General features: G+C 47.0%; 1 protein-coding gene across 1 annotated transcript in view; it reads left to right on the top strand.

Moving 5' to 3' along the window:
- LOC138580238 (solute carrier family 25 member 36-A-like) overlaps positions 1-15,042 on the top strand; it is a 132,989-nt gene that overhangs the window by 26,358 nt on the left and 91,589 nt on the right. The window contains exon 2 of the mRNA XM_069650616.1: positions 12,386-12,568. Coding sequence (XP_069506717.1) covers positions 12,386-12,568 — 183 coding nt within the window. The remainder of the gene's footprint in view (positions 1-12,385; positions 12,569-15,042) is intronic.

Below are 15,042 nucleotides of genomic sequence, written 5' to 3'. Positions count from 1 at the left end.
GTTAATGGAGCTCTCTGTGGTTCCTGATTCAAGTGGCAGGTCTCCCTTGAAGCTGCAGTGAGACCAGACTTTCTGGCTACGTCAAACCACATACTCATACCGCCTGAATGGGGTCCCCCTGCGGGGAGAACTACTGTAAACACGCAGTCCCAGACATTACATTTCACTGTCAATCGTTACTGAGGAAGGGAGCTGGCTTCAGGTTGACACAGTGTAAATTAAAGGGTGTTGGGGTTTCCTGTCTCCTTTCTGTTTTGAATTAAACTCTGGTTAGTATGCACATGCTGCCACCGGCTACGGGGGCTCAACAAAAGGGCATGGCGTATCCATGGATCCAGGCGGGCCGTGGCAGGGGAAAGTTAGATCCTTCCCTTCTGGAGATGCACTGTGAACCCCACCTGTCAGGTCCCAACTAACTATGACGTGGGGCTGCGCCTGTAGGCTGTGTCAACCCAGAGAATGCATATGTTGTACAGTGAGCATAGGAAAATGTTTGCAGATTAGCACCACACATTTTCCAGAGGTTGATCTACCATCATTCAATTTCATTCAAGTTTTCAAAAAAGCCCAAGCGAGCGCACACCCACCGTGTGGATGGTCGAATTCTTAACAGTTACATCACCAGTTGTTGAGGCAAACTCTATGCCAAGACGTTTTGGAGTTCTGGTCTTTGCCCTGGAAAGCCTTGTTAGCAACCTAAATCAGAGTGGCACTGGAACAATGCACGATGAGGCCTGAGACCCCTGCCAGCCTGAACCTAGCACCTGTATGCAAACAGAGGTTGGGCTTGGCCTTAAAAAGCCGGCAGAACTCTTATTACTAATCTGGGAACTCGTCAGAAGCCTTCCCCTCTCCCCAGTCTCCTCTCTTCTCAGAATTGATCAGCGCAGTAGGCCAGAATGTTGGAGAAAGTGGAAATGGTTGGAGGGAGAAATGGATGGGGAAAAAAAGCTATTCTTCTGTTTTGTCTGCTCTTGACAGCTGTCCCTATTTTAGTACTGGGTCATTATGGTGTAGGTGGGCGTTGAAAGGGCCTCTATGTGGCGACATTTAAGACATACTTGCCTCCTCCCTTTTTCCCAGGCAATCACAAAACTCTTCCCCTGCTGAATCCCTTTCAACCTCCCTGTGTTTGTAGCATTTTATACACCTTTCCCCATCTTTTTTTCTGCCCCTTGCTCATTCTTTCCACCAGCAGAGTAAGGTCTGGATGCTCTTGCCTGGACACAGTCTGCCACTTCAGGGACAAGCCTATGCGCTCCTAAACTAATACAGTGGTGATTTGACACAGTAAAAAGCAAATGAACATAAAAACAACATAGAACCGTGGGTCCTAGTACTTCTGCACTTGCAGTGCGGTCTATTCTCTGAGCACTTCTTCATGAATGCCAGCATAGCTCATACATTCAGGAGATGCTCGTTCAGACCTGTGCTTTTTTCCTTTGCATTCTAGGGCTTATGGTCTTGGATGTGTAATGGGAAAAGCAAAACTACAAGTCCCAGCATGCCAAGCAAAAAACAGGGCTGGCTAGGCATCTCCAGAATGACATCGGGCATGTTGGCATGCTAGTAAGTAGTCATTTATACTGGGACATCTGCCGTCATAGTGGTCCCCCCATATTAAGACTTCTTTGTAGTGCAAGTGATTAGGGAGTGCATGTGTGATGGGCTTGAGATGTACTAATTTTCTGGGATTTTCCCAGCCCAGCGCCCAGGCTCTGAAATCCTGGGATTACAGTGATTTAGGCTATCACGGGTGGGTCATGTGTTGACCATGTGAGAAGGTGAAGAGGGGGCAGAAATGGAAAAACGGGTCGTTGTAGAAGGAGAATGACATTAATTAGCGTGCCAAACCTGCTAGGCAACAATTCAGTGATGACCCGAGCGGTAGCCAGTGGCAGATTTAAGGCAAAGGGCCCCATGGGCAAAAATGACAGAGGGCCCCAAGTGGGTGGGTCATGGAGGCGGGGCCTAGAGTGGGCGGAGTTGCGCAATGATGAACTTTAGGGATAAATGATTCATTTAATTTAAGTTGTGATTTTTTACAGTTTTCTATCTTTTCTGATAAAAGAAATGTGTTTGTAACCTGAGCACTTAACGACCTGCAGAGCCACAGCGTTGTGTGTGTGCCCGCCTAGCTGAGACCTGGGCAACTGCAACAAGTGCTGGAATGTCCGGCCTGAGCCCATTCTATAACTGGCTTGGCAGAAAGTAAAAGCGTCCAAACGCGTTTTTTTGAGCCCTGCAAAGGAACACTAATATTACAACAAGCAGAATTCAGGTCTGCTTAAATCTGCATTATTTCTTAACTATAATACTTTAAACACTTGCTAGAGCAGAGCACCGTGCGTTTCTGGAGAGGGGACATGGCGAGAAGTGAACTGAACACCCTGGACCGAGCTGCAGCGGACAACTCGGAAGTGATGAACGCAGAGTAATAGTGGGCATTGTGCACCGCGCGGCAGGCGTTTAAAGCCCGTTAATGCTCAATAGATTCATTGCCTCCATTACAGCGCGCTGTGACCATTCATGGAGCGGCAAGAAACTACCAACCAACTGCCAGAGCGCAGACTGTATGCTAGACACTAAAGAGTCCCCCCTTCCCCCCAGGAGAGATATCAACCCACAAAATGCAGGTACTGAAGAACTCACTCCCAGTGGGGTATCTACACCCACGCTACCAGAGGGCAGTCTACATAGCACGAACTGAATGAGCCACTCCCAGAGCGGCACGATAAGCAAACAAACCAGTGGAGCATCTGCTGAATGCCGGGTCTGACTGCCACGTGTGTCCCAGAGAGAGACTGGGCTGGGGCAGGGCACAGGGGCCCGCTCCCCATTTTTATGCCTGGCGGCTGTTAAATCCGCCACTGGCGGTAGCTAAGAAGTATAATAGACGAGCCCCTTGCTAGAGAAATTAGTAATTTGGGATGCTCTTCTAGATTAGGGGATCCAAGCATCCATACATTTATGGTGCAACGAGCCCATGTCCATCACCTACAAGATTCCCCCTGCCCCCAACTTTATAAAAACGTGCCTTTCAGGAGAGGTTAGTCATCTTATAATGTTGCAAGCAACGTTTGAATGCTGCCTGCCTTTCAAACCTAAAAAGACGATTTAAATATTTTCTGCAGAGTACTATCCTAACAAAGCTAAATATGAATATTGTGGACACGCCCCACGAGACCTGTGCGCGAGTTATCACTGTTAAACTTTACAAAGAAAAATGTAGATTTTATTCTCCCCAAAGTAGTGGTGTAAGCAGCAGTCCAATCCTCGTCTACCTGGCCACACATCCTAACAAGCACTTTCACAGGAGCACCTGGAGACCATGCAAATGGCAGCGGTGCATGGTATAAAGCAAAATAACATAACAGGCAACCCGATCATATGTTAAGTGTCTCGACACCGGTCCTAACGTCGAGGTTGAAATCCTGTCTCAGCAGCGTTTAAGCAGGCCAAAAACACTGAAACACTTGAAGGTGCAAATAGATTTCTGAGATCCCAGGAGACATGTTTTGCTGGATCCCAGATCTGTAAAAATCCAGTCCAATGAGCAGCACTGAAACACTTGTGTATAGGCGCGTTATAAATGCCATATCATATCACTGTACTAGAAGATCTAAGATGGCGCACGTTGTAATGTGTCTTGGAAGATTGTAACACTTGATTTTGCAGTCACAGGCTCCTTGCACTGTGTCTTGGGAGACTGTATTTGATCCTGCTACTCGCAGCCTCCTTGCACTGGATCTTCGAAGACTATAAAACTTGATCGTGCTAGTCACAGACTCCTTGCACTGCGTCTTGGAAGCCTCTAACACTTGATCTTGCTAGTCACATGCTGCTTGCACTGCGTCTTGGTACACTGTAACACTTCATAGTGCTGGTCACAGGTTGCTTGCACTGTGTCTTGGAAGACTGTAACACTTGATTTTGCAGTCACAGACTCCTTGCACTGCGTCTTGGAAGCCTCTAACACTTGATCTTGCTAGTCACATGCTCCTGGCACTGCGTCTTGGAAGCCTCTAACACTTGATCTTGCTAGTCACAGGCTCCTTGCACTGCGTCTTAGAAGCCTCTAACACTTGATCTTGCTAGTCACATGCTGCTTGCACTGCGTTTTGGTACACTGTAACACTTCATAGTGCTGGTCACAGGTTGCTTGCACTGTGTCTGGGAAGACTAACACTTGTTCTTGCGAGTCACAGGGTCCTCCCACTGCATCATTGAAGACTGTAACACTTGATCTTCCTAGTCCTAGGCTCCTTGCACTATGTCTTGGAAGACTGTAAGACTTGATTTTATTAGTCGCAGGATTTCTTTCATGAACTGGTTGGCCCCTCAACTTCAGTTATGAGGCAGAGGACAAACAGTGGTTTGCTTTGCAGTGTTTGCCCCCATGCTGAAGCAGCAAGTAACCCATTTCCCTGGACGTGTACTGGACTATTGCGTGTATCCTTCTAATACGGGCCCCAGGTTTGGAGGGGGGGGGGCGGTAGGGTGAGTTGAAAGTGGGAAAACTGCATGGTAGTACTGGAGTTGGAAGCCAGGTTGTGGATTATTGGGGCAGGTGAGAACATTTTGTGGGTCTAGCAATTAAGAAAGTAATGGTTGGTGGGGCGGAGTGATGGGTGAAGTGAGGTCAAAGGGAGGGCAGAGCCGAGATTGTTATGGCTAGGTGGAAGGGGGCAGAATCTTAGATCGGATAATGGGGAGTGTGGGGTTTGCCCCTTTAATAGCATATGCATTGATGACATCATAACTGATGGTCAATAAAAGGAGCCTCAGCCAGCACGTGCCTCAGAACGATGGCAGACTCCCTGAATGGCACTTCTGTCTCTTATCTCTTTATTGGGCCTGCAGGCTGATGCCATGTGACCACTGTCCTGCTGATCTGGGTGCCCGCAGATCAGCATGTGTAACCTGGGAGCCCAAGGCCACTGTCCTGCTGTGTGATCACAGCTGCTAGTCCTGGATCGCCCGACAGCTGATGTCCAGCCGTGTGATCACAGCAATCAGGGTGATCTCTGCAATGGTCCATGCCGTGTGACCACGATACTCTGTCTGCTGGGTGCCCCCATAACTAACAGGGATTGTCCTGTATGACCACAAGTCCAGTCCCAACAGGGAGTAGTAGATGAGGGAGCCGGGTGATTGTAGGAGCAGGGCTTAGTCATCCTCCATGCTAAGAGAACAGCCCCCCTTTTCTGTCCCAGCAGCGTAAACATAGTTTTCTTACCTGCTGATCAGGCGAGCCTAAGTCCCCCTTCCTTCTCGATTACAACTCTCTTAGCAAATGCATGACCCATTTTACCAAAGGTCACTCTTTCTCGCCTTTAACCAGAAATGTCCCTATTTTGCAACTTTCTCTGCTTCATAACCTCCTCCCAAAGAAATCTTTTCACCCGATTCCTCTTCCTTTGTGATCCGTAGGCCTTTTATCTGCACTCATTATGTTTTTATCAGGTCTTGTGGCTTTAACTGGAGAGGAGCCAGTTTCAAGCAACCAAAATAACATTCTCATGCTTTCGTGTTCCCTTCCTCCCTCCTGACCCATATCCTGTTCCCCGTGTGAGCCCGCCTTCTTGCTCTCCTACTCTCCACACTGTTTACTCCTCCCTGCTCCTTCCTGCACTCCTGCTCCCTCTTTCCTGATCGCCTGTTTCCTCACCCCAACTCTCCTGTTGCCTCCATCCTGCTCTCCTGTTGCTACTTTTACCCTCTTGTGTTCCCTCTTTTGCCATTTCTTTCCTTTCTCTTTTCCATTATTCATGCACTTGTGTCCTTGCAGGGAGCCTCTTCTTCATCTCTCTTGATCTCTCCTCTCTCCTGTTCCCATCGTCCCTCTCCTTCTGCCTCAACAGTTTTCCTTGCCTCTCCCGCTCCATCTTGACTCTCTTGCCCCCGCCCCTTCTTGTTCCTCCTTTATTCTCTCCCGTTTCCTCTCCAGGCCCTGATGCAACATCTGTGACCTGACCACTGAACAAGCAAGCAACATAACAAAGTGGAGCTCCGAGGTGTGAGACTCCATTAAAGCCATTGTGGCCCATGAGACTGTTTAGGACTACTTGTGGTGAGACACTATGGCAGGGATCAGAAACCTGCGGCTCTACATGTTTTGAACTACGCCGCCTATCGACCTCGCCATTGGCTATGGTGGCTATGGCTGAGGGGAGTTATAGTGCAACGCAACTGGCGAGTCAATAGTTGCTGAACCCTGCACTATTGCTTCACATCTGGTTAGGGGGGTACTGTTGGAATTATGAGTGGAGTGCCATCTGGAGCACTGTGTTTGGCTCCCAGAGGGACATGTGACTGTCTGGATGGTTTTTCTTTTCTCCTGGCCACATTCTCCTTTGCAAGAGGATCCTGTGCACCATCTAATGGTCCTGCCTGAAAACACTGACTGAAAAACAAAGTTCCCCAGGCCTACAAAACTCACAACTTCCTACAATTCTGAAAGCCATCTGGAGCACTGGGATTGGCACCCAGAGGTACATGTGACATGCTACCTCCCTTATTCAGTCTCCCCTGGGCCTCCAGGTCGGGTCCCTGTTTGGGCCAGTGAGGGCTGCAAAGGGCGTTGGGCCAGGATCCCAGCTCAAGGTAGGACTTTGCTGAGGTCACCTTTTGCCTGACTTCTGCTACCATGCATTTGGACCCCTACATCCATTCACTACCTTTTCACTGCATAGCGTCTGTTAGCTCACAGGACCAAGGAACATTACTGTTCTGGGCCTGTTAACTGTCTTTTGGCTATCTATACCCAATTCAGCCCAACTCAGAACGTACACCTGCTGCTTCACAGCCAACCTTCAACCTCTTCCCTTTCTGCTCATCCACCTATCCCACCCCCCTCTCTCGCCTGGGCTGCACACGTTCTTCATGGTCTTCACTTGCCTATTTCTTCTGCCCTTCATCGTGCATCTTGACATAGCGCCATTCCTCCTTCTACTCACTCTTCTCCTTCCCTTCTGTCATAGCCTTCAGCATAAAACTTGGTCTAACTTCTGCATCACTCTCTGGCCTCCCCACCTTCCTCCTTCCCCCTGCACCTGCACTCAAATAAGACACTCCCGTTCTCCAACCTCATCTGTCCTCCTCACCTACCGCAATACTCTTGCTCCTCTCCCACATTTCCTACCACTCTTTCACTTGGCTTCTGGACAGCGCAATCCCTCTGCAACAAGTCTTCCTACATCACTGATCACTCTTCTCACCCTCAACTTTCAGGTCTTGCGATCACAGAAATCTGGAACTCCTTTCTTGAAACTGCTACATTAGTAGATCTTCTCACTAACTCTGCAACCTTCTCCCATTATCCCCGATCTGTTGGGAGGGGCAGCGATGTGGGGTTCTTTATCAATAAGGCCCTCAACACTGCCCCACTACCCTGTCTGATGGTACCTCTTCCTATTTTGCATGTGCTACTATTCAACTCCTCCGTCCTACTCCTCTCACAGTTCTGGATCTCTATCGACCCCCTGGTCCTCTCAACTCTTTCTTCCCTGATTTGGTCCTTCTCTTTGACTCACCTGACATCCCCATTGTCATGCTGGGGGTCTTAACCTTGCCAAGCCCTCTGCAGCCACCTGCTTTGAACTTACTCCCTCCTATCTGACTACTCCCTCTATGACCAGCCTACCCATTATGGTGGGACATCTCTTGATCTTGTCTTTCTTTCTACTTGGCTCTCGTCCTCTGACCTGTCCATAGACCCCCTCTCCACTAATCACTCCATTGTTCACTTTAACATCTCGTTGCCTCTGCCTTCTACTCATCTCACCTCTTCAATGACTAAGGAAATTCAGGCAGGAGTCTCTTGTCCTTTACATTGATAATGCTAGGACCTCTCTCCCGTCACCTTCCCCTTTTACTGCCTCTTCCAACATCTGTGCTTTTGCTGGCTTTCACTATGCACGTATAATTCCATTTAACCAACACAATCCTGCTTGCACATCAAAACGTTACAATCCCCATCCTCAGTCTTGGATCACCTCTGAAATTCAGACCCTAACATGAACCATGACCTACACAGAAATAAGACACCTACCCTATTCCTAGCCCATGAAAACTCCCTTGCTGTTCTTCCAAATCCTTCTACTCCACAAACCTAATCCCCTCTCTTCGCAATTACCCCCGCCAACTTTCATCTACCCTCTGATCTTTGCTCACACCTCCAAGTCAATGTCCATTACCTCCTCTCTTACTGCTAATGACCTTGCTCCCTACTTGTCCTCTCAAATCATGACACTCTCAAAGTCCTCCTCCATCCCCCCAACCCTCCTTCTGTCCACTAACTTTCTACTCTCTACTTCTCCCCTACCTCTCCTATTGATTTGGCACCAATCCTTCAATGTGCTAACCCATCCCGCACTCCATTGACCGATTTGCTCCCCAATCACATGCTCTCAATCACATGCCCTTGTCTCCCTGAGCTCTTTAACCTCTCTCTCTCCCCACTGGACTCTTCCCAGCCTCCTTCAAATCGGCAACTGTTTTACCCCTATTGAAGAAACACTCTGCTGACCCAAACATCCCAGCAAACCATCACCCAGTTTCACTCCTTCCCCTCCCCATTATTCTAACGTCTTTGTGTGGGTGGTCTTCATTTGGATCAGTAAGTATCTTGAGGATGACGGCTTGGAGATCCACTTCAATCTGGCTTCCGTAGTAAGCACTCCACAGAGACTGCACTCATGCATGTTTTCAACCTTCTTTCTAATGCTCACCACTTCAAACTCTCTTCTTTACTCATCCTTCTGGACCTTTCTGCCACTTTCAACCACTCCTCACACTCCAAGACCATGGGTTTCAGAAATCTGCTCTTGCCTGGATCACTTCCTACCTGGACGGTAAAACCTTTAAAATCTCTTGGACCTCTCAAATTACTGATCACACCCCTGTCCCTGTTGGTTACCCCCTCCCCCTCCAAGGATCAGTCCGTGGACCTCTGCTTGTGACCCTCTGTACCTCTGCGTTCATCATTTGGCTTTCACTATCACCTTTTTGCTGATGACACTCAAATATGTTTTTCCTTTCCTTCCTTCACCTCAGCCATCTCAGAATGGATTACAAACTTGCACTACAATTTGTCACTGGATGGCTCTCTGCTGCCACATGCTGAACTCCTCAAAACAAATGTCATCTTTCTCCTGGCTTCCAATGCCATCCATCCCCTCCCCTGCGCTCTCCTATTTCCTTCCCGCCTGACCATCTTACTCCCTCACCCAAAGCGCGCAATCTGAGTGTCCTCTTTGACAGCGACCTCTGATTGCAACAATTACTGGCAACACGTTGGTTGGCTCTCCATGCATAACTGCTCTCTTTTTAAGTTCCCCTTTCTTAGTCTACACAGCTAGCAATGGCCTTGCTCTTCAGTACCTGTCTGATTGTATCTTAGTTTACTCACCATCTCGTTCCCCCCAACCCTCCTCTGCACTCAACCGCACTGTCGAATATCCTCCCTGTGCCTCCTCTTCCTACTTGCTCTGCTCCACCGGAACGCACTGCCCATAACAAAGCCAGTCCAACTGTGGATCTCTTCAAAGCTCGGATTAAACTTCACTTAATTGCTAAAGAGCGAGCTATCCCTGCCCTCTCCCCATCCCCTACCTGACCCCACCACCGTCTCCAGTGATGCTTAATAATGTAATTTTTTATAATCATTATAGCACTCTTCTTTATTTTGAAGCACTTGCCCCCTTAGGATATTGTTACCTTTTGCAAGATACATTATTATTTTTTTCCTGTTTATTTTGTCTCTGGTTTATAGCCCTATACACCCTGATAAACTGGCTCACGGCTTGTTGTCATCTTATGCTATTGTACAGGCATCCTTCGTGGGAATGCCCCCGCCACCTGTAAATGTGTGATTGTAAGTAATTTCTGATCGAAATTGACATCCCTGTTCCTCAAATAAATACAAAGAAATACAAGTGTTTGTACACCTTGTGCTGGTAGTGAAACTGATGTAAGAATGTATCTGTACACCTGGTGCAGACTGTACTACTGCGGCCACAAGCCGCTCAGTTGATGCGCGCAGTACTGCTATTATCTAAATCTGCCTGTTCACCTGGAACAGACAGTAAGACTGTAGTTGCCTTCATGGGCACAATGCATAATAGCCCCTCTGAGACGCCTCCTTCCCGGGGGACAATCAGGGTGGTAATGGCCACTATATGCCAATGACATTACATTTCATGATATATGTACACTTGCACAGAGAACCTGGCTTAATGCTTATAGTGAGAAAGGTTTGTTTGTGGAGAACAAAAATATTTGTGTTGGTATATGGTAAGAACAGAAGTGTGGAAAACGTGTATTTGCAGGGAGCGATTTATAAAGGGTCTTATTTGTGTAACAACAAAACAGAAGTAACATGTTCTCATATAATCTCAATGATGCCAATGGTACAGAAAGCTTTTGTATTTGAATTCACAGCTAATTTAGCATTTTTTTAGAATCAGCAACAGAAACTAGTACTAGAAAAATAGCCAGTCCCAGAGTTGCTATATGCAGGCACGTTTCCGCTACTAGATATTTTTTAACATTACATCATCTATATACACTTTTCAAAAGAATAATCACAATAATATGTATAACATGATTCTATTGGTATTTGCCTTCTCTGTATAAAACAATCATATGTCACTACAAGTCTTTATATTTAATGCATAAAATGGAAACGTTAAATGGGACTCACCAATGGCTGCATTCTGGGATGCTGTATTGCTTAAAAGGAGTTGGCTGAAAGCCTACTTTGTTTATGAACTGTGTATTACATCATAAGCTGCTTGATTACTGCAAATGACCCATTACCTTTCAGACAGATGCTTTTGCAGGCAGAAATGAATGTTGTAAATCACATTATGTCCACAAGAATTTAGATAAAGAGTAGCTGAATGGCTTCAATTAACCCATTACCTTTCAGGCAGCTGCTTTTATTTCAGGCAGAGATCGGTGCTCAAAGCACATTAATGCAACACAAATTTAATAACAAAGAACCTGCTGCTGCCTATGAGACTGGTGTAAATTGATTACCCGCAAGAGCAAAAGATTAGGTAAAAACCAAATCATACAGCCGCTCTCTGAAATCCCAAACTGGGTTTTGTGTTAGTTGTAATTTTACTATGTCCAATTACTGCGATCCAATCTTGGAAAAAATTCGAAAGTCAAATATATAGTGGTTTTTCAATGTTGGTTTTATCCATCAAGTAGAACATTTTTAAAGAAAAAGATTGCCATAAATCACTCTATCCGTAGACTTATATTGTGCCAATGCATTTCGGAATACAACAAATTCCTTCATCGAGGGCAGTCTGCTTTCGGCAGACGCAGAGAGAACTTCTCCGCTCCATTCTCTACAAATGTACCTGCTCGCCGCACACGGTGAAGCAGCCTGGCCTCTGAAACATAGATCTCGCCATTACTCACCTACATCAGACTTGCCCTGATGAAGGAATTTGTTGTATTCCGAAATGCATTGGCACAATATAAGTCTACGGATAGAGTGATTTATGGCAATCTCTTCCTCACAAAGAACATTATTAGTGGCTACTTGTCACTTTTTTCTTTAAAAATGTTCTACTTGATGGATAAAACCAACATTGAAAAACCACTATATATTTGACTTTCGAATTTTTTCCAAGATTGGATCGCAGTAATTGGACATAGTAAAATTACAACTAACACAAAACCCAGTTTGGGATTTCAGAGAGCGGCTGTATGATTGGGTTTTTACCTAATCTTTTGCTCTTGCTGTTTTTCTGGGTTTGGGTGTCTCCAGGCCTTTTTCAGCCAGCTCATGTACATAGGACCTAACTTCCTAAAAAAGACTCATTATACCAGAGACCTTTGAGAACGCCACGAAGATTCGATAACCCTGTGGTGCCCACTCAAATTTGCTTCCTGTAAATTGATTACCCCCCAGATGCTAGAAAGTGTCACGCCCACATATACCTTCTGTACCGAAATATTTTCCTCATACTGGCGGCTAGTGCCACCTCCATGAGCCGAAACGGAAAATAAGTGGCTAGACCCCAGAGACAGGTGATGGAAACAGAAACGCCTGGTGGCCATTTCAAGGCAAGAATGGTGGGGAGTCTGTGGATTTGGAGAGCAAATGGACCTCTATAGTGTAAGAGCAAAGACAAAGCTGGGGACAAACTATGTGTAGGCAAGCTATGTTGGCCCTGGGGTCCTAGTCTCCATCAATGTTCAGTGATAAATGCATAGCTCCTGGCTCCATTAAGTGAGTGCAGATTGAGAAGCATTGAAGTTGTGGGCTTTCTGTGCTGGAATAGTAGAAGCAAAGCAGGCAGAACTGTGTTATGTGTCCTTGATGGTAAGTCATGTAATGCTCTGCTCTTCTGTCTCTTCCCAGGTGTGGGGGCACTGTGGGGGCCATCGTCACCTGCCCACTGGAAGTGGTGAAGACGAGGCTGCAGGCGTCGCCGCTCAGCCTGCGAACCATCTGCTTCCGCGAGGTTAACCTCCACGCCGTGAACGGAGGCAGTTTCTCCAGACCAGCCCGAGTCTCCGCCACGGGGGTCCTCGAGGTCCTGAGGTAAGTGCTTTAGAGAGCTGAAAGATGCACTCACACGTCAACCGTGCAGTCTTCTCCGAGCAGAGCTATGTTGTGATATGTTATGTTATAGTTTTTCACACCTCGACTGTTGTAGCGCAACCAAACACCCAAAGGCAACTTGGTGCTAAAGCCGAACCAACAAATCAAGTGGAAGAACAGGGGACCTAGAACAGCAGAGTTTTAAGGGCCTTCCTAAATTGCAAATGTGGCAAGACAATATGTAAAGTGATGGGAAGCGCATTCCACAGAGAAGCCGCTCTGATCGAAAAGAGCGGCCCCCAGTTCTCGCGCAATGGACCCTGAGGATAGCCAAAATAAAGCGGCCACAGGATTGTAAGGCGCGGGCAGGAGCATATGGCGGAAACACTTGCTGCAGGTGTTCCAGGCTGATACCATAGAACGCCCGATACACAAGGCACAGAGATTTAAAATAAACACGCCTGGTCACCGGCAGTCAATGGAGAGATCTCAGAGCAGGAGAATTATGCTCCCTAAAAACGGTTCCGGTGGCGAGGCGAGCGGCCGAGTTCTGGAGAACCACCAGGCACTGTATAAAGTAATCTGGTTGAGCCAGATAAAGAGAGTTGCAGTAGTCTATTTTACTGAAGACTAAAGCAGAGACAACTGGGGCTCGCAGATGGACAGGAATAAATTGAAAGACCTTGCTAAGAATTTTCAGTTGGTAGTGGCCTGTTTGGCAAACCGCACCAACCTGAGGGGCCATAGACAGAGAATTTAACACCTAAGTTCCTGACCACTGGAACAACAGCAGGAAAAGGACCAAACGAAGAAGGCCAAAAGGAAGAAGCCCACAGAGAAGAAGCAGAAGAGGAACCCACCACCAGAACCTTGGTCTTATCTCCGGCCCATCTAGCAACCCACGGCCTCCAGACAGTCTCGCAGCTGAGCGGCATGGGCTGGATAGCAAAGATCCAGCCTAACCAAGATCTGCGTGTCATCAGCATACGAGTAACATCTGGAGCCGTGGGCACGGACGAGAGCAATGAGAGGCCGAATGTAGATGTTGAAGAGGGTTGGGGACAGGGCAGAGCCCTGCCGATCCCCACACAACAGAGCTGAGAATACAGAAATAAAGGTTCCTGGTTCCTCCAGGCATATGGATATTAAGGTCCGATTAGATGTGCCTCAGGTCTCTGAGAGTAGTGCTGGCCCAAAAGATACCCATCCTTCAATTTCAGGCATCAAACAGCAAAGCTATTCCTCGTGAATCGTTAATAAATTATTAAACAGCAGAAGCATTGCTCCGTTTCAAATGCCACTTGCTTGGGGTCTTATTTGGGGCATGTGACTTTTACCCCATCAGATACAGAACTATCGCTCTGGGCACCTCGCAGGGTCAGCAGAGCTATCTCTCGTTTTATAAAGATAGGGAGCAAACTCATCTTACTGGTTACACACACACACACCGCAGGCACAGGCCCAAAACAGACTAGCGTTACTGCCCGTTGCAGATTTTGCAGGCTTCAACCTCAGGCAGCTGGACTAATCTGACCATGGGTTTGCAGACCTTCCAGGCCGGGGGGGGGGGGCAGCAGAGCCATTCCTCCGGTTACGGGATCTTACAGGCTCAGGTCTGAGACAGCACAACTATCCCTCGCCACACGTGGATGTTTCAAGCTCCCATTTCACAGAATGTTGGGGTGTAATCGAATGCTCAACAACGGAATAATGTCGCATGGGATAGACCAATAATCATTCAAATAAATCTTTCTGAAAATGCAAAGAGTCCGAAGCAACTAATAATTTATTCCATATAAATACCTCATTCATGCATCCATTCTTCAACTAGACAAAAACCACACAACAATTATATATAAACAAGTCAATACCCCTTCAATTGCAGTATCACCATGCCAGCTGTACATTACAATCAGTAAATCAAGTATAGGCAGTCGCCTGACTCATGTGTGCAGGGCACTCTAACAATATATGACGTTGTAGCTAGCTTCTTTACCTAATGGATACACACGTGTCTGTGAACACTTGGCGATTGTACTGTACAGCTGGCATGGCGATGCAGCTATTGAAGGGCTGGGTATTGACTTGTTTAAACATATTTTCCAAGGTGTGGTTTTTACTTAGTTGAAGAATGGATGCATGGATGAACTAGAGCATGAATCCAACCGAGGCTTTAACGATCATGGCGTGACATGTACTTTGTTATGAGTATATATTGGAGCAGGGGAAGTGCTTTTGTTAGCGCCGTGGGCCAATTTTTCATATGTAATAAACTGTGTGTTGCTGTAGACTCGGGCTCTTTGTATGTTTAGAAAGACTGATTCATTCTAGCATTAAATGATTATTGACATTATTCTGTTATTGAGCATTCAGACTCCCATTGCAGACAGCAGGGCTCATCCGACCCTTGGCTGGCCCTGGCAGGACACAGCGGCGCTATCCGTGGATACTACAGTCAGGCTGACTGTCGAAGG

Source organism: Ambystoma mexicanum, chromosome 3p, assembly GCF_040938575.1.
Source record: "Ambystoma mexicanum isolate Mex_15411 chromosome 3p, UKY_AmexF1_1, whole genome shotgun sequence".
Lineage (NCBI taxonomy): Eukaryota > Metazoa > Chordata > Amphibia > Caudata > Ambystomatidae > Ambystoma > Ambystoma mexicanum.
This window is presented reverse-complemented; position numbering and strand designations above follow the sequence as displayed.